Below are 18,970 nucleotides of genomic sequence, written 5' to 3'. Positions count from 1 at the left end.
TGAATTTATCCCTAGATATTTTATTCTTTTTGTTGCAGTTGTAAGTGGAGTTGTATTCTTGAGTTCTCTTTCTGTAAGTGCATTTTTAGAGTATAGAAATGCAACTGATTTTTGTGAGTTGATTTTGTACCCTGCAACTTTACTGTAATTGTTAATTATTTCTAATAGTTTTCTGATGGATTCTTTAGGGTTTTCTATATATATGATCATGTCGTCTGCAAACAGCGAGAGTTTCACTTCTTCACTCCATGTATGGATTCCTTTTATTCCTTTCTCTTGCCTAATTGCTCTGGCAAAACCTCCAGTACTATGCTGAGTAAGAGTCGTGATAGTGGGCACCCTTGTCTTGTTCCTTTTCTCAGAGGGATGGCTTTCAGTTTTTCCCCATTGAGTATGATGTTGGCTGTGGCTTTGTCATATATGGCCTTTATTATGTTGAGGTAATTTCCTTCTGTCCCCATTTTGTTAAGAGTGTTTTTTATCATAAACGGCTGTTGGATCTTGTCAAATGCTTTCTCTGCATCTATTGAGATGATCATGTGGTTTTTGGTCCTCATTTTGTTAATGTGGTATATCACATTGATTGATTTGTGGATGTTGAACCATCCCTTTGTCCCTGGTATAAATCCCACTTGATCATGATGTATAATCTTTTTCATGTATTGCTGTATTCAGATTGCCAATGTTTTGTTGAGGATTATTTGCATCTATGTTCATCAGCAATATTGGCCTGTAGTTTCCCTTTTTTGTGTTGTCCTTGTCAGGCTTTGTCATCAGAGTGATGTTGGACTCATAGAATGTGTTAGGAAGCATTCCATCTTCCCTAATGTTTTGGAATAGCTTGGTAAGGATAGGTATTAAATCCTCTCTGAAGGTTTGGTAGAATTCTCCAGGGAAGCCATCTGGTCATGGGCTTTTATTTTTTGGGATGCTTTTGGTTACTGTTTCAATCTCTTTACTGGTGATTGGTCTATTCAGGTTATCTATTTCTTTTTGATTCAGCTTTGGGAGGTTGTAAAAGTTTAAGAATTTATCCATTTCTTCTAGATTGTCCATTTTGTTGGCATATAACTTTTCGTAGTATTCTCTTATAATCCTTTGTATTTCTGTTGAATCTGTTGTTTTGTTTTTTTTTTGTTTTTGAGGAAGATTAGCCCTGAGCTAACATCTGCCACCAATCCTCTGCTTTTTGCTGAGGAAGACTGGCCCTGAGCTAACATGTGTGCCCATCTTCCTCTACTTTATATGCAAGACGCCTGCCACAGCATGGCTTGCCAAGTGGTGCCATTTCTGCACCTGGGATCCTAACGGGCAAACCCAGGCCGCCGGAGCAGAACGTGCAAACTTAACCTCTACGCTACTGGCCTGGCCTTGTATCTGTTGTTATTTCTCCTGTTTCATTTCTAATTTTATTTATCTGAGCTTTCTCTCCTTTTTTCTTTGTTAGTCTGGCTAGGAGTTTGTCAATTTTGTTTATCTTCTCAAAGAGCCAGCTCTTTGTTTCATTAATCCTTTCTACTGCCTTTTTTGTTTCAGTTGCATTTATTTCTGCTCTGATTTTTATTATTTCTCTCCTGCTGACTTTGGGCTTTGTTCTTCCTTTTCTAATTCAGTTAGGTGTAATTTGAGGTTGCTTATTTGGGATTTTTCTTGTTTATTAAGGTGAGCCTGTATTGCGATGAATTTCCCTCTTAGTACCACTTTTGCTGCATCCCATATGAATTGGTATGATATGTTTTCATTTTCGTTTGTCTCCAGATTTTTTTTATTTCTTCTTTAATTTCTTCAATGATCCATTTGTTGTTCAATAGCATGTTGTTTAGTCTTCACATCTTTGTCCTTTTCTCAGCTTTTTTCTTGTAATTAACTTCTAGCTTTATAGCATTGTGGTCAGAAAACATGCTTGTTATTATTTCAGTCTTCTTAAATTTATTGAGGCTTGCCTTGTTTCCCAACATATGGTCTATCCTTGAGAATGTTCCGTGTGAACTTGAGAAGAATGTGTTTTTGGATGATGTGTTCTATATATGTCTATTAAGTCCACCTGGTGTAGCTTTTCATTTAATTCCATTGTTTCCTTATTGATTTTCTGTGTGGATGATTTATCCATTGATGTGAGTGGAGTGTTGAGGTCCCCTACTATTATGTTATTATTAATATCTCCTTTTAGGTTTGTTAATAATTGCTTTATGTACTTTGATGCTCCTGTGTTGGGATGCATATGTATTTGTAAGTGTTAGGTCTTCTTGATGGAGTGTCCCTTTGATCATCATATGCTGCCTCTCTTTGTCTCTCTTTACCTGTCTTATCTTGAAGTCTACTTTGTCTGATACAAGTATTGTGACACCTGCTTTCTTTTGTTTTCCATTAGCTTGGAGTATTGTCTTCCATCCCTTCACTCTGAGCCTGTGTTTGTCTTGGAGCTGAGATGTGTTTCCTGGAGGCAGCATATTGTTGGGTCTTGTTCTTTAATCCATCTCGCCACTCTGTGTCTTTTTATTGGGGAATTCAGTCTATTTACATTTACAGTGATTATCAATATATGAGGGCTTAATGCTGCCATTTTTATCACTCGTTTTCTGGTTCTCCTGCATTTCCTTTGTTTCTGGTCCCGTGTGTTTCAGTCTACCAATTGAGTTATGTAGTTTTTTATGTTCTTTGTTTTGTGTCTCTGTTCTACTTTTTTTGCTTAGTGGTTACCATGAGATTTGTATTCAAAATCTCGTAGATAAGATAGTCTGATGGCCTCTTATTTCCTTAGACTAAACCGATTCAGTCCCTTTCCTCTTTCCCTCCTAAGTTGTTTTTCTCACATCGTATTCCATCTTGTGTTGTGAGTTTGTGGTTAAAATGACAAGATTATCTTTGTTTTTAGTGTTTTCCTTCCCTTTTATCTTTAATGTTATACTTGAGTATTTGCTAACCTGTTCTGATGGATAGCTACAATTTTCTGATTTTGTCTACCTATTTATCTCCTTACTCTGCTTTGTAACCCCTTTCCTCCCCCTTTTTTTTTTTCAGGTTTGAGGGCCTTCTTGAGGATTTCTTGTAGTTGGGGTCTTGTGGCTACGAACTCCCTTATCTTTTGTTTATCTGGGAAAGTTTTTATTTTTCCATCATATCTGAAGGATATTTTCACTGGATAGAGTATTCTTGGCTGCAAGTTTTTGTCCTTCAAAGATTTGAATATGTCATTCCAGTCTCTCCTAGCCTGTAAGGTTCCTGCAGAGAAATCCGCTGAAAGCCTGACAGTGGTTCCTTTGTAGGTTATTTTCTTCTGCCTTTCTGCCCTTAGTATTTTTTCTTTGTCATTCACTTTTGCCAGTTTCACTACTATATGCCTTGCAGTAGGTCTTTTTACGTTGACATATTTAGGAGATCGGGCAGCTTCTTTCACGTGAATTTCCAGCTCCTTCCCCAGCTTTGGGAAGTTCTCTGCTCTTATTTCTCTGAACAAGCTTTCTGCCCCCTTCTTCTCTTCCCCCTCTGGAATACCTATAATTCTTATGCTGTGTTTCCTAATTGAGTCGGATGTTTCTTAGAGACTTTCTTCATTTCTTTTTAGTCTTAGTTCTCTCTCCTCCTCTATCTGTAGCATTTCAACATGTCTATCCTCAATTATGCTGATTCACTCCTCTAGGGCGTCCGCTCGAGTGGTCAGGAAATCCATCTTTTGTTTTATCTCATCAGTTGTGTCTTTTATCTCCAATATTTCTGACTGGTTCTTCTTTATAGTTTCAGTCTCTTTTCTGAATTAGCTCTGACCTTGTTGAATTGTTTCTCTCCATTCTCTTTTAACTTGTTGAGTTTTTTGGTGATAGCTATTTTGAATTCTCTGTCATTTAGATTACGTATTTCTGTGTCTTCAGGGCTGATTTCTGGGTACTTGTCATTTTCTCTCTGGTCTGGAGATTTAATACAATTTTTGATACTGCTAGAGGGCTTTTTTCTTTCACATCCTGGTATTATTTGATCGCAGCTACTACCTATTGCCCCAGGTGGGGGGTCAAGAGCCGCGTGTTCTGAGCCCTCTGAGTTCCACTGGGATCGCAGGCACTGGACCTGGTGCTGAGCGGGTGGTGGGGAGGGGCACTTTCTCCTGCGTGCTTTTGTGCTTTCTGGGTTTTCTCGCTCTGTTCTCCCTATCTGCTCTGCTGTGGTGTTGGCTTGATGAGGTCACCCCCTGCAATAGCTTTCGCCCCAGTAGGGGGCTTCCTCGGAGGCTGCCACAGACCTCAGGGATCTTTGATGTTCCCTCCAGCGGGCGTGCCCTCCCCCTCCTTCCCTCTTGCAGGCCAAGCACAGTCTTCTGTGGAGGGAGCGAAGTTTTCTCTTACATGCTTCCGCCTCATCCTGGGGGGCCTCCAGCACCTCCACCCTCTGACATGTGGCTGCATGGGTCTCTCACACATCTTTTGCGTTGTGTGGATTCCTCTGTTGGAATATGAGTGTCTTTTTGTTGTACGGTGGAGAGGAGAGGTCACCGGGAGAGCTCGCTCTGCCATGATGCTGACGTCACTCTCCTGGCTCATTTTTTGATTTGGTCATTTATTTACTTATTAGAATTTTGAGTGTTCACTATATATTCTCAATAAAAGTTTTTTGTCAGAGGTGTGATTTGCAGATACCTTTGCCTAGTCTGTGACTTTTCTTCTCATTCCAGCAGTGTCTTTTGGAGGGCAAAAATTTTCTTTGCCCTTTTTCTGTTGAGTTTTTTGAACTTTTTATTCCTTGATTTTTATGAGCTCTTATCTATAATGTAATTACATGCATTTCCTTCGTAGTTTGACATTTATCTTCCACTTTGTGTATAGGATATTCTACAATGCAGAAGTGTTTCATGTTGTCAAGTTTCTCAATTTCTTATTTTATTGTACCAGGATTCTGAGTCATAGAAAGAATCTTCCCACACTCAGGTTATAAAGACATTTTTATATTTTCTTCTAGAACTTTGTCTTGTTTTTTACATTTAGATCCCCGATAAGCGTGGAGTTATTTGGGAGCAGAGGGTGCAGCTTAGATCCAATTTAATTAAATATTTTTCTTTAAAGCTGCCCAGTTGTCCTGACATCATTCATTGATAAGATCTTCTTTTTCGTAGTGGTTTGATAAACTACCTTCATCAGAAAGTGTGTTTCTGGCCTTTCTTTTGGCTTGTTGGTCTATCCGTGGACCAGTACCACACTGTTTTAACCATAGAGGCTTAATGTACCTTGTACTATCTGGTAGGGCTGGAACCTCTCGTTGATCTTGTTCAGAGTTCTCCCAGACATTCTTGCATATTTATTTTTCTGTATGAACTTTAAAATCATCTTGTCCAGATCCAGGAAAAAAGATGCTTTTATTGGGATACTTTTATACATTAGCACATTAAGAGAGAATTGACATCTTTTTTTTTTTTTTTTATTAATGTTATGATAGATTACAACCTTGTGAGATTTCAGTTGTACATTTTTGTTAGTCATGTTGTGGGTACACCACTTCCCCCTTTGTGCCCTCCCCCCACCCCCCCTTTTCCCTGGTAACCACCGATCAGATCTCCTTGTCAATATACTAACTTCCACCTATGAGTGGAGTCATATAGAGTTCGTCTTTCTCTGACTGGCTTATTTCGCTTAACATAATACCCTCGAGGTCCATCCACATTGCTGTAAATGGGCCAATTTTGTCTTTTTTTATGGCTGAGTAGTATTCCATTGTGTATATATACCATATCTTCTTTATCCAATCATCAGTTTCTGGGCATGTAGGTTGGTTCCACGTCTTGGCTATTGTAAATAATGCTGCGATGAACATAGGGGTGCAAGGGACTCTTGGGATTTCTGATTTCAGGTTCTTAGGATAGATACCCAGTAATGGGATGGCTGGGTCATAGGGTATTTCTATTTTTAACTTTTTGAGAAATCTCCATACTGTTTTCCATAGTGGCTGTACCAGTTTGCATTCCCACCAACAGTGTATGAGGGTTCCTTTTTCTCCACAACCTCTCCAACATTTGGAGAATTGACATCTTCTTGAGGTTGAGTTGTCCTATCTGAGAACAAGGGCTGTCTTTCCTTGGTCTGAGTGTGTTTTGTTTTTTTGTGCAGGTTTTTAGTTTCCTACACCAGCCATAGCCCCCAGCTGTGGCCACAGGTCGAGATGGCTGTCATACTCTGAGGCACAGAGAGGCCTCATTGCCATCACACTCATGCAGCACTACAGGGTGTGAGGCAGAGGGTGCTGCAGGTGACATGCCTTCTTCCATCTCATATGAGACGTATGACGAGTGTCAGAGAAACGAGACTCACAGTGAGCACATGGAGGGCCAGAGCAGCCAGTGCCATCACTAGAAGGAGTTGAGATGATTCTCAGGTCGGATCTCCTGGCTGCAGTGTTGGAGCTTATGTTCCAGCCTGTCCGCTGGTGGTCCCCACATACCTTGTTCCTCCACCTCCTTCTCCCAAAAAGCAATTAGGCCTCTGACATTCTGGCGCCTTTGTTAAATTACTAGTACTCCGCAAACTTTCTCTGTCATTGTGAAGCTGCGCCATCAACTATAGCTAATAGAAAGAGGTCAGGTTATTCATACTTTTCTCCTGCCCCCAGCTTCATTGGGTCCGTTTGGACAGTTTCAGCAAATAAGATTGTTCAGAGGACCTTGGTTAACCAGTGTATTTCACCTTTATCCCAGGTTTCTACATGACCAAAATAGTTCAGCTTTCAAATTCTATCGAAAGAAAGTATTTGAACTGTGCCCATCAATTTGTTTTACATCATCTCCACTGAACCTCCATGCTGGTGAGAGCACCCTAGAGCGTGTGGAAGGGGAAGAAGAGTTTGAGGATGAGCCCCTTCAGCATGAGGCTGAACTGGAGAGCCCAGAGTTGATTCCTGAGGAGGAGGAGGAGGACGATGATGAGGAGGAGGATGACGATGAGGAGGGAGGTGACGGGGCCCTCGCTCCCAGAGGGGCCTCCAGGCCAGCAGGAGGGGCCGCCAAGTCTGAGGGTTCCGAGGGCAGCCCCAGTGCTGATGGCCTTCCGAGTGAGGTGGCTGAGGATGGACCAGCTGGCACGCCTGCCCTGTCACAGGCCTCTTCAGGGGCCTGCTTCCCCCGGAAGAGGGTCAGCAGCAAGTCGTTGAAGGTTGGCATGATTCCAGCTCCCAAGAGGCTGTGCCTCATACAGGAGCCCAAAGGTGAGTGTCTGGTTGTCAGCACAATGCCTTAGCACTGGCTTCCGTTGAGCACCCGAGGAGGGAGTCACAGTGCTCAGTTGTGGGCCACAGAAAGTAGTGGAGATGGGTGGAGATGTTGCTTGACTGTTTGGAATTATTTACTAGCCCTCAGTCCAAGCTCAGCCAAAAGATGACCAGCTGGCCCCTGTCACCCTTCCCTCCTGTAATTACACACACCAACCTGAATAATACCTCCCCAAATCCCCCCAGCCCTCACAGCAGAAAATCTAAATCTGTGCATGCCCTACAGTTGCCAGCAAACATGAGTTTCTTTGGTCTTATGTTTTTAAACTACAGTAGTCTTAGTGGTTTTGCATACCGCTCCAGAATGTCCATGTGTAGCTCACGTTCCCACTTGGTCTAAAGTTGGTGCTCTAAGGAGATGCTGCTGTGTCAGTCTGTGGCTTGTAGCACCCCACATGCTGCTCATTGTTTCCACTGTTGCTCAGATTCCAGTGAGAGAGCCCTGGCCGTGGAGGGGACAGGCCTGGATCATCTCCACCATATCCTCTCCATGACCTTGGGGGTGCCCAGCCTCTGAGCCCCTAGAAGGGGACTTTAGTTCTTCATCAGTGGAGTAGTCACAGAGACACTAGGAGGTCATGGCGTTTCAGATAGATCATTTGTTGAAGCCAGGTATGTTCCTGTGGTCACAGTAACGGATCCACACATCAGTCCTTTGTCATAAACACGGGGAGTGTAAGTTAAGCAGACCCCCACAGCGGGGCAGCCCTTCATGGAGCCCACATGTTGGGCCTCTGTGCTCCGTGGTCACACCGTCCTGAGAGGGGCCAGGCTGCTGCCAGCGGGGCAGTTCATATATGTGTATGTTCGTGTTTTTTTTGTCTTCCAGTTCACGAACCAGTTCGCATCGCCTACGACAGGCCTCGAGGTCGTCCCATGTCCAAAAAGAAGGTGAGCGTGACCATTTGTGAATCCACACCAGGATGTAGTCGGTTGGAATTTGTTGGTTTCAGGGACACTGGCTGTGCTGAAGCTAGACTCGTACTTCAGACTGGGTGTTAATGTACAAAGCACGACAAACAGCCTTTTCTCTGGGGTCCTTCTTAAAACTGTTATAGGGCGATAACGAGTCCATGTAACAGGTGAGGTCTGATACGTGCACTGGATGGGAGATGACCAAGGCCATTGAAAAGTTCAGATTTAGTGGAATATGATCATGGTTAAAAGAGTGCGCTCATTTCCTGTAAGCTGAGTGTATGTGTGTTCATTGGCCTGTCTACACCTCCTCTGCTCCAGGCCCCATCTGCCCACTCTGAGGCAGCAGCGAGGAGAGCTGGCAGTGACAGAGAAATGGGCGAACTCAGTCTTAGGGGTGCCCTGGGTACAGAGAAGCAGATTGACAGGAGATCAGGAATAAGGTGGGCTCAGGGGGTGCCATTTAATCAGGGAGGCCAGGGAAAGTCTCCCTGACAGGTGACATTTGTATGGAGATCTGGGAAGGGCCTGGGAGAGGCCCCAAGGGGGTTACAGGTCAGCAGGGAGCCCTTTGTGCCCGAGTGCAGTGATGAGGGTGGGGAGGTGAGAAGTGAATGCAGCGTGGACCCAAGTCATGTGGTGCCTGGAGATGGATGCCTTTCTGTGGGGGAGGCCCTAGGGAACCTGAGGTGGGGTTTGGGTAGAAGACGTGGCCGCCATGGTTGCTATGTTCAGAACAGCCCATGCGGTGGAGGGCCATGCAGAGCCAGGGGGCCAGGAGGGGTGAAGGTGGAGTTGGTGGGACTCAAGGATGGATTGGATATGGAACGGCGAACCCCAGGAGTCCAGGGTGACTCCAGGGTTGTCAGCCTGGGCAGTTAGGAGGATGGAGCTGCCATGGCTGGAATGGGGAGCAGATCATTTGAAAGAGATGGAGGAGAATTCCAGATGGCTGGGCAGATGTGCGGGGGCAGGTGAGGCCAGGCAAAGTCACCTGGGACACATGGAGACATCACAGGTCCCTAGAGGTCAGGGACAGGTGAGTGGGCAGCCGGTGTCCGGCAGTAAGGAAAGCCCGTGTGGCGGCACCCCAGTGGGTCAGATCTGTTCCAAGTGCACCGTCTCAGTCTCAACAGCCAGGTGAAACATCAGTGTGACCCCAGGTACAGCAGGGAGGAGGGACCTTCCTGCACCCAGAGTTTGTGGTCCTAACTGGTATGCCAGCACCCAGGTGCCCATCTGGAGGCCTGGGTGAAAGGGTAGCCTGGTAAGGGGGCAGCCAGGTTCAGCCTCAGCCTGGCCACCTAATCTTGGCCCGTAACTCCTGAGCCTCTGTTTGTACATCTGTGAAGTGGGACGGTTGCACCTCCCCTGCAGGTAGTAGATACCTTGAGGAGTAAACAAGATGCGTGTTACCCTGGTGCATAGCAGGTGGGTATCCTGCAAACTTGAGTGCCTCCTTGAGGCAACTGCAGGCAGACAGCGGGTGCACACCTCAGCACAGCACACGGCTTTTCTCCAGCTCCAGGAAACTGGACACGCTGGTTCCTAGACACAAACTGAACACTTACAAGGACCTGTCTGACCAAGCTGACGACTCCTGTTGTTCCCACCTTAGCAGCTTTCCTGAAAGGGATGCAGGCCTGCCAGCCTTTGCCCTGGCTTCCCCACCCCTCCATTTGTCTTAGCTATTCTTCTCTGGGCCCGGGAGGGCATGACAGACAGCCCTGTTGTCATCTCAGCGGGCAGGTTCCACCTCCTCTGTTCTCTAGGCCTCCTCCTGATGGTGAGGGGCCCCCTAGGGCCAGCACTCCTGCTTGTTGTTACCCCAGCCTTCAGCCTGTGCGTGTCTCTCCTGCACAGCTGTTTGTCCCCTTTTCCTGCCCCAGGCAATAGCATAGCTCCTTCCTCCTTGAGTCCCTCTAAATGCCCTGCAGACTGACTTTGGCCCACCCTGGCCTGCCAAGACCCCCGGTACCCTCGCCTCCCAGCTCCCTGGGCTGTGTTCAGTAGCTCATGAACACATGCTCATGCGCACATGCATCCACACACACACACACACACACACACGCTGCGTCATGCCTTCAGGCCCAACTCACGTCATGTCACTCAACTCTCAGTACCTCTCTGGGTGGTTTTTCTCCTTCTAGGGGTAGAACTGGGGAGGTGACCATGGCTTGCTCCTGAGAGTCTGGAGAGTCAGGGAGGCGTTAGGGGGTGTCAGTGCTGGACTATGTCCAGGCACAGTCCAGGGCAGACCCTCACTCCAGGCACTTTGCTGCAGCCCACGTCCCACACTCTTCTCTTTCCTCAGAAATCCAAGGACTTTGACTTCGCCCAGCAGAAGTTGACCGACAAGAACCTGGGGTTCCAGATGCTACAGAAGATGGGCTGGAAGGAGGGCCACGGCCTGGGCTCCTGTGGGAAGGGCATCAGGGAGCCCGTCAGCGTGTATGCGGCAGGACTCAGGGCCAGGGCTGGGGCTGGGCATCAGGGCCTGGGGAGACAGGGCTTTCTTTGGGATTCAGGTCCCAAAGTCCTTCGACCTGCAGCCTGATTCTTGGTGCCCTTCATGATGACCGTTGCTTAAAGTTGGTAGTATTTTTTTTAACAAAAGGAGTCTTCAGATGAGACGAGAAGCAGATTATTTACATATGCAGGTGTTCAAACGGCTCCTTGCTGTGCTTGCGTAGACTGTTTAAATGGCTGCTTGAGCCTTGGCCTTCTGGCCACGTTTACGTTGTCATAAAAGCTGAGTGGTGAATCTGGGTAGTTACACCAAGAGCCACTTTCCCTTTTTCGTGAACCCATCACAGGCTAGAACACGGCCCAGTGTGTTAAGCCCTGTTAACATCCGGCAGGCATTTCATTTAAAACTGAGCTTAGCACTGGCTAGGGGAGGCTTTCTGCTGTAATCGGGCTTCTGAGCACTCTCAGAAGGTCCGCATACCTGCACAGGTGAGTACCCCTTGTTCCCACTGTGGATTGCATTTTTCTTTCCTTTTCGTGTCTCTTGTGTGTCCCACATACCTCCATCCCACTCTGACTGCTTCTGCCATTTCCAGCCTTCCGGTGGCCAGGCTCTGGGGCACAGGTGTGGCTAACTCTCCATTTTGCTCCTTAGGGGAACTGCCTCGGAAGGGGAGGGGTTGGGTGCCGACGGGCAGGAGCACAAAGAAGACACGTTTGATGTGTTCCGTCAGAGGATGATGCAGATGTACAGACACAAGCGGGCCAACAAATAGGTATGTACATGAGCTAGTGTGTGGGGCATTCTGCCTAAGCTGAGGTTCTGGTACACAGAGACATTACCTCTGAAAAGTCGGTATTCCAAGCATCAAAACCACCACCACAAAAAAAAAGTCTGTGAGGGAAACAGAGGAGTCTTTGGTTGCAGATGTGTCCTACCTCTCACCTTCCAGGCTTGGCCGAAGGAGTGAGCCCCATACCTGCCAAACACAGCTGCAGCCCACCAGCAGGGCCTGGGCGCAGGGCTCACCGTGGACTGTACACGGCCGCCCCTTGCCAGCTCACCTGGAAACAGGCCGCCACAGAGTGGCCTTGCGTCCCACAGGTGTAGGGGCGAGCTGGAAGCCGGCACTGCAGAGGATGCTACGCACGTCCCTTTCTGAGGGTCTTCACGCCCTTTCCCTTCTGTAGGGCCATGGGCCTATAAATATCCTCGTCTTTCTCCACTCTTTTCACTTTCCCTCCCCACCCATAATTTCCAACTCAGTTTTGAACAAAATTGTTCTCTCCCCGAATAGATCAGAACCATGGGTGAGAAAGATAAGGCTTGAAGCAGCAATTACTCTTAAAACGCCACCTCTGCCCTGGATCTGCCCTGGAGCCAGTGCCCAAGTAGGTTTGGTGTGTACACGAAAAACAAATGTCTCTGCAGTTTCTGGGGCGGAGGTTCCACTGGCTTTTCTTTTTCTTAAAGAAAAAAAGAACTCACCATTTCCGATCTGCTTTTGCCTTTCCCCCTCTTCCGAATGCTTTGGGCCACAAGTCCCCTCCAGATTTTTGCCAGTGCCCCTCAGGAGGTGGTGCTGCCCGCTTAGTGCTCAGGAACAGCTCCTGCCCATCTTCCATCCCAGCGCACACTGCTCTCCAGAAGTGCTCTGTTAGCAAACTTGAAGCCGGAACAATCGCAGATCCTCTTCTTGTTTCTAGAATTTCAACGGGGGCTATAAATCAATAATAGGAAAGTCTGTGCTCTGGTACCACAGCCTGTTGGTCTGAGTAATGAAGCTCTTTGAATAGGTGGAAAACCTTGATTTGGATGAACATGTTATTTATGGAGTCTCATTGCTTAAATGCACCCCCAAGAGACTTGACCAAATTTTAGCAACGGTATAATATAGCTCTCGTTAGTGGGGAGTAAGCATTACACTGCTGAAATTTTCCCCAAATTTACATGTCTCTGGAATCCACAAAGGAAGCGAACTGTAGTTTGATTTTTCTTAAACCACACATGGAGTCTCCTACAAAGGGGGATGGTGTAAACTCTTCAGGAGTCTTTATTTTTTGCATGTGGGGCAGCATAAAGAATTGTTTTTAGGGCGTTTGTACAGAACGGAAAGGATCCTCTTGGGGTGGGCTCAGCAGCTGTTTGCTATTTCAAGGCATATGATCGCCGCCCCTTCCAGCTTCTCCCAGTGCTCTGCTTCTGTCAGCTACATGTGAAATTCTCAGGCTGTGGGAATCTCAGCCCTTCCTCATAAAGCAGCAGTGTTGAAGTTTTAAATACGTGCTAAAATCTGAAAAACTTGGGATCCTGCTGACACTACAAGCTTGGGGGACAGGCAGTGAGTTACTATGTCAGCCGCTTGTATTGGCTGTTAAGAAATGTTTGCTTTCTCAAAGCCGCAGCTCTCCCGGGCTGTAGTCCCAGCCCCTCTGGTTCTGTCTTGTCTGCCTCGTCTGCACTCAGGCCTGTGCCGGCATCTCACGTGCCTGCCCCGTGGCGCCTTTCTTCATGTCAGGTGTAGCCCCCAAGGCTCTGCTTCTAGTTGCTTCTGTTGCTTTGGCAACTGGCGGGTCTTTTTGGCCATGGATATGCTGGAGGTCCCTTAGCAGAGTTGAACCAGCCCACAGGAGGGGGTGTAGTTTAGGGGAACCACAGCTATGGAGGTTTGTCTTCTGCTCCTTTCTTTCCTAATTCTTTTACCAGCCTTCTGTGCTGGCCAAGGGTCAGGTGGAAGGACAGAACTCTGAGAATAGGGCCTCAGTCCCCGGTGGCCTTTGGCAGTGTGCCTGCAGAGCCTGAGTGAGGCACACATCCCACCACAGGTCCTAGCTTTCGTTGGAGCATGGATACCTCTGCCCATCATATTCGCTTTGTCCTAGTATTTTCATTCTGGGCTTTCTCCACTTTTATTTATAAGTGAGATGCTTTAGGAATTCCCAGGGTGTGAGCCCTGCCCCTGCAGCCTCCTGCCACTCCTCGTGGAGTCATCCCACTTTGAGCTGACACTGATTGTGAGCCTTTGGCAAACATCAAAGGAAACACCTTCTTCTTGAGCCTGGAAGTCCTCTGAGCACTCAGGTGATGCTGTTCCTGTGGAGTCGACGTTGAGGCAGTGAAGGCATTGCAGGAGCCAGTGGAGCGTGGTGGTGGGTCCCTGTGCCTGTCTTCGGCCAGGGACCAGTGTGCTGGCCCTCTGTGCCCACTATTGCTCTCTCTGGCCTAGGCTGCTCTGCAGGGAGCATGTGTGCGAACGCGATGTGCGGGTGCATGGTCTTGTCAAAGTCACAGTGTCTTTTCTGTCATTCTAGTTCCAGGGTCTCTTCCGTGAGGACAACAGGCATCCGGAAAGTGCTAACTCATCACTTTGGGTGCTTACTGTCTCTGGCTTGTTTCCATCACTGGAAATCATAGAGAGAATTTTAGCATTTTTGGTCCTTGGTAAAACCTAGAAGACATTTGTGATGTTACAAAATGGAAGTTTTTGGGTTTTTTTTTCTTTTTTTAATCTAAGAAGTTGTGAATGTTGTTAATCATTTAGCAGTTGCAATAAATGTAGAGGAAACCCAATTTTCCATTGTCTTCGTTGATGTGTTTTTAAAATCAGACCAGTCAGGAAATGCATAGTAAATGTTGTAGTGGCTACATGGAACCATGTTGTAAACACTGCTGCCTCCCCACCATGTCTTCTCCTGCCAGGGCCTCTCTGACTGGTTCACCCCAGCGGGGGGCCTGGTGAGTCACCAGCAAAGCCCGGAGGGTGCCAGAGAGCAGGCTGTGATCAGGGCCAAGCACAGTGGGGCAGGCGGGCCCTGTTCTCTGGGGAGGGGAATTTACTGCTGGGTACAGAAACCCGCCTTTGTCAACACAGTAATGTGGGAGCCTCGCATTAGCCGCCCACGACTCGCCTGCCGCCCTCAAGGCCTTGCCTGCTCTCAGGGTTGAGATTCCAGCTACCAGAGTTAGCTCAAGGCCCACCTGGGCCTCCCCAGTCTGAGAAGCCAGCCTCTGGGGCATCTTCTAAGCTCCCTGCTGTTCCTCTGTGCAGCTTGGCCTGTTTCTGAGCCCTCCACCAGCAGCTCCTGTCCCTTCGGGCAAGGAGTGAGGGCAAAGGGCACAGCAGGTGGGCGAGCCTGGCTCCTACGGGACTTGAGGGGTCTCTACCTTGGTGCGGGTGGTGGAGCAGGAGGTGGGCAGTGGTGTCCCCGTTGTGCCCCACAGCAGGGAGCCTGGGAAGGGTTTGGGGGGGCGGTCTGTCAGTAGGTTAGAGTGGACAGATGAGACAGGGCCCCTTAGGAAGCTGATGTGGGACTTGAGCTCTCTGCTGTGTCCCAGAGGACACTCAGGAGTGGCAGGGACCCATTTGACCATGATGGGAGCTTTCATCAGCCACAAACTTGCCACACTTTCACCTTCATCTTCATGAGAGCCCAGGAGGTGTGTGTCAAGACTGCCAGCGTTAGTGCCACTCCCTGAGGAAGTCTCCCAGAACCTGCAGGACCTCACTGTGCCCCCCACCTCCTCTTGGGAAACTGGAGGTGAGGTGAGCAGCAGTGGGCATTGCTCCCCATCGGCCCCCACCCCAGCTCCTCTTATTACCAGTTGGGGCTGGTTAAGGTCACTTAGAGGAGGACACACAGACGAGAGGTCTCCAGCCTAGGATACCTGTCCAGGCTGTGACCCCTGGCAGGTCGCTTTACAGGCCTCGGTTTCCCCTCGGCAATCTGGGAATGTTTTCTTCCAGTTTGGAAGGTAAAATTGCCTCCAGAACCTTGTCATTTTGGACTAACTGGAACCTAAATATGCCACTCTCGGCCTGGAGCTCCCCTTCTCCTGCTCCCTAGCTTCCCCTCCTGGACACCTCAGGACCGCATGAGAGGCAGAGGGTGCAGCCAGGGAAGGTGCAGTGGCACCAAGACTAACGCGGGGTTTAAAGCAGGCCTTTGGTGTGTGTGCTTGGACGAGTGTGCATCGTGTGCGTATTTCACACAAATGTGCACATTCAAGCAACGCAAGTACATTTTCTTTGTAAAAGATGAACAAACCCCAGATACATGCAGAACGAAGCACAGAGGAAAATTTCCCATCTTCCCCACTCCCACAGATCAATAAAGTATAAACTAAATAAAATTAAATACAATTTTTCTTTTGCTGAGGAAGATTTGCCCTGAGCTAACATCTGTTGCCAGTTTTCCTCTTTTTTTCTTTTATGTGGGCCACCACCACAGCTTGGCCACTAACAGGTGAATGGTGTAGGTCTGTGCCCAGGAACTGAGCCCAGCCCACTGAAGCAGAGTATGCCAAACTTAACCACTAGGTTACCGGGCTGGGCCCAAATACTTTTTTTTTTTTTTTTGAGCAAGATTAGCCCTGAGCTAACTGCTGCCAATCCTCATTTTTGCTGAGGAAGACCAGCCCTGAGCCAACATCCATGCCCATCTTCCTCTACTTTATATGTGGGACGCCTACCATAGCATGGCTTGCCAAGTGGTGCCATGTCCGCACCCAGGATCCAAACCGGTGAACCCCAGGCCGCCGAAGCAGAACGTGTGAACTTAACAGCTGTGTCACTGGGCCGGCCCCCCCAAATACAATTTTTAAAAAATAACAAGATACACCACGTGTGCTCCCTGGAGACTCAGCTCACTTCACATGACTGGAGGTCTCAGCAGCCTTTCCATGTGAGGGAAATGTTCAAGTACTGTTTGTGAGTGAGTAATACCTGGCCCAAATCGAAAGACACGGAAATGTGTTCTGTGGAAAAAGAAGTCTCCCCCACCCACAGGACACAGGTCTCAGACCCCTTGCGTGTAGACGGTTGTATATACGGGCCTACTTTAAATATAACCTTTAAAAATGCAAATTACACTTCACTGCACAATCTATTCTTCCGTTGCTTTTTCTCACCAAAACATTTTCTTCCCAAAATTTCTATCTATATTTGATAGATTGTCGTTTGTCACACAAGCTCCCCACCAATAGCCACTGGGGTTGTTCCCAAGCTTTGGCCCCTACATGCTAGAACATTCTCTTTGTGGATAAGGCCCTAGAAACAGCATTTCTGGGACCAAAGCGTCCTCCCCAGGCTCTCTCCACCTCACTGCCTCCCTCCACAGTGTTCCTGTGCCATCTGATTTTGGGGGGCCACTCTCTTGGCATCCCTGTTTCCCCAGCCACAACTGCCTTGACGTGATGGGGCTGTTGACCCCTCGAAGCCTCCACCGCAAACTGTAGCCTGCAGTCCCTGACCCCTCCAGCCTACATCCCTGTGCTCTACTTGGGGCACAGGCCTGGCTGCCACCCCTCTCTGCTTCCCCCAAATCCCTCCACTCTGACCCTGTCATCCCAGCCCCAATCTCCCAAACCTTGACCACCCTGGGTGACCAGGTTCCCCAAGGGGGCTGCCGGCCTGCGCAGGGGTCCGTGCCCCTCCAGGCTTTGATTCCCCTCCATCTAGTGACTACTGCACACCCACCATGGGGATCGGTGGCCAGGGAGGGGCCCTCCCTGAGGCTACTGGGCGGGGAGAGACAGCCTCCATTTCCTCCCCTGAAATGGGGCGGTGGGCTTGCGGGTCTGAATGGACCACACTTTATCTTCATTAGTTGGTGGGCACGGGTTGTTTCCACCTTTTGGTGATTGTAACTAGTGCTGCTGTAAACGCGCATGTACAAGTTTTAGTTTGCACACCTGTTTTCAGTTCTTTTGGGTCTCTACCTAGGAGTGGATTACTGGATCATGTGGTGACTTGATGTTTAACCTGTTGAGGAACCACCAAGCTGTTCTCCACCGGGGTTGTGCTGCACTCCGGGCTTTTTGCTAACCACTCTGGGCTGGTGTCTGTAAAAGCTGTGGTCCTCTTCCTCATGGGGCAAACCCACTGAGGTCAACCCCAGTCGTGACTCTCGATATCCACAGATGTGTCGGGAGCCTTGCTCGTACTGACAGAATCCTGGGGACAAAGCAAATAAAAGAAAGGAAGGGAAAGTTAAGGGGCCTTCAGATGTGAAATATGATGGAGCTTTTCACAAAGGAATTCGATCCTGGAGGATAAAATCCAGTTGCAAAGTGTGAGGTGGTTTCTGTAGAAATTTTGTGAAATGTGGACAGATGCCCATGTACAGGGACGCTCAGCTGTGTTTGAGCACAGAGAAGTTTGGGCCACTCCCAACTGTCTGTGTGCTGGGCGAGTGGGGCTCTTCCTGCCCCTCCCCCCGCCATGTGCTGCGAACGCACCCTGAGCAGCTTGAAAAGAAACCCCTTGAAGAATATTGAAAGGAAGTAAAACCGCCGAAGCACATGCAGGCGCCAATTGCCGGTCTTGGTTTCGGAGGCACCTGTGGTCTTAGGAGAAAAACACCAGATTTGAACGGAGACAGTCTCTCCCTGTGTCAGACGTATGAGTAAGCATCGCTTCCTCCCAGGACGGCTGTTTGCAGGCTGCTGGGAAAGTCCTGCCAGCATCTCCTGGCAGTCTCTCCATGGCCTTCCTCCATCTGTCCGTAGGTTCACTCACTCACTCATTCGCTCACTCCTTCATTCATTTACTCATTCATTCACTCACCACACATTTGAGGAACACCTAACTGCTCCTTCCTGGTGGAATTTTCTATTCAACATAGAAAACCACAGTGAAACTGCAGTCAGAGAGTTGAAGGAAACATCCAAGGAACAAAGAAGGGGCAGTACTGGGGCCTGGTCTGGGAGGTGAAATGTCATTGGAACCCTAAAAGATGTAAGAGCATGCGAGGCAGAGGGAATTGCATGTGCAAAGTCCCTGAGGTACAAATGCCCTTGGTTGTGGAAAGAGGAAGGAGAAGAGGGAGGGAAACAAGGATGGGGGTTTCTGGGGCAGGAGATTTTGTCCCAAGACAATGAGGAGCCATGGGAGGCTTTAGAGCACATCACGGGCATAGCCCTATTTATACTTTTTTTATTGTGATAAAAATTACAGGGGCTGGTCCAGTGGCGCAGAGGTTAAGTTGGCATATCCTGCTTTCATGGCCCGGGGTTCACCGCGGTTGGGATCCCAGGTGCGGACCTAAACACCACTTGTCAGGCCATGCTGTGGCAGGCGTCCCACATATAAAATAGAGGAAGATGGGCACAGATGTTAGCTCAGGGCCGGTCTTCCTCAGCAAAAAGAGGAGAATTGGTGGCAGATGTTGGCTCAGGGCTAATCTTCCTGAAAAAAAAAAGAAAACTCCCAGGTGAACGGGAGGGAAATTGTGGAGCAAGTTGAGAGAGCGCACTCATCCAGCAGAGTCTCGCAGAAGGCAACTTTGGCTCCATCCTGCTGGGAGATGAGGGGCAAGACAGCTGGGGTTCTTGTTCCCCACACTC

At 48.3% G+C, this 18,970-nt stretch overlaps 1 protein-coding gene across 12 annotated transcripts in view; it reads left to right on the top strand.

The window, feature by feature from the left end:
- The window catches only part of SUGP2 (SURP and G-patch domain containing 2), a 37,760-nt gene extending 23,563 nt beyond the window's left edge, over positions 1 to 14,197 (top strand). For 7 of the 12 annotated variants that reach the window (XM_070586693.1, XM_070586698.1, XM_070586697.1 and 4 more), the window contains 5 exons: positions 6,674 to 7,179; positions 8,072 to 8,133; positions 10,472 to 10,608; positions 11,282 to 11,402; positions 13,939 to 14,197. In XM_070586693.1, the coding sequence (XP_070442794.1) occupies positions 6,674 to 7,179; positions 8,072 to 8,133; positions 10,472 to 10,608; positions 11,282 to 11,402 (826 nt within the window). In that variant the 3' untranslated portion in view covers positions 13,939 to 14,197. Of the gene's footprint in view, positions 1 to 6,673; positions 7,180 to 8,071; positions 8,134 to 10,471; positions 10,609 to 11,281; positions 11,403 to 11,924; positions 12,019 to 13,938 lie in introns of all 12 variants that reach the window. The other 5 variants (XR_011530259.1, XR_011530258.1, XR_011530256.1 and 2 more) reach the window with 1 other exon arrangement.
- The last annotated feature ends 4,773 nt before the right edge of the window (positions 14,198 to 18,970 follow it).

This window comes from Equus przewalskii, chromosome 20 (assembly GCF_037783145.1).
Source record: "Equus przewalskii isolate Varuska chromosome 20, EquPr2, whole genome shotgun sequence".
Lineage (NCBI taxonomy): Eukaryota > Metazoa > Chordata > Mammalia > Perissodactyla > Equidae > Equus > Equus przewalskii.
Note: the sequence above shows the minus strand (reverse complement) of the source record. Positions and strands in the feature narration are given on the sequence as shown.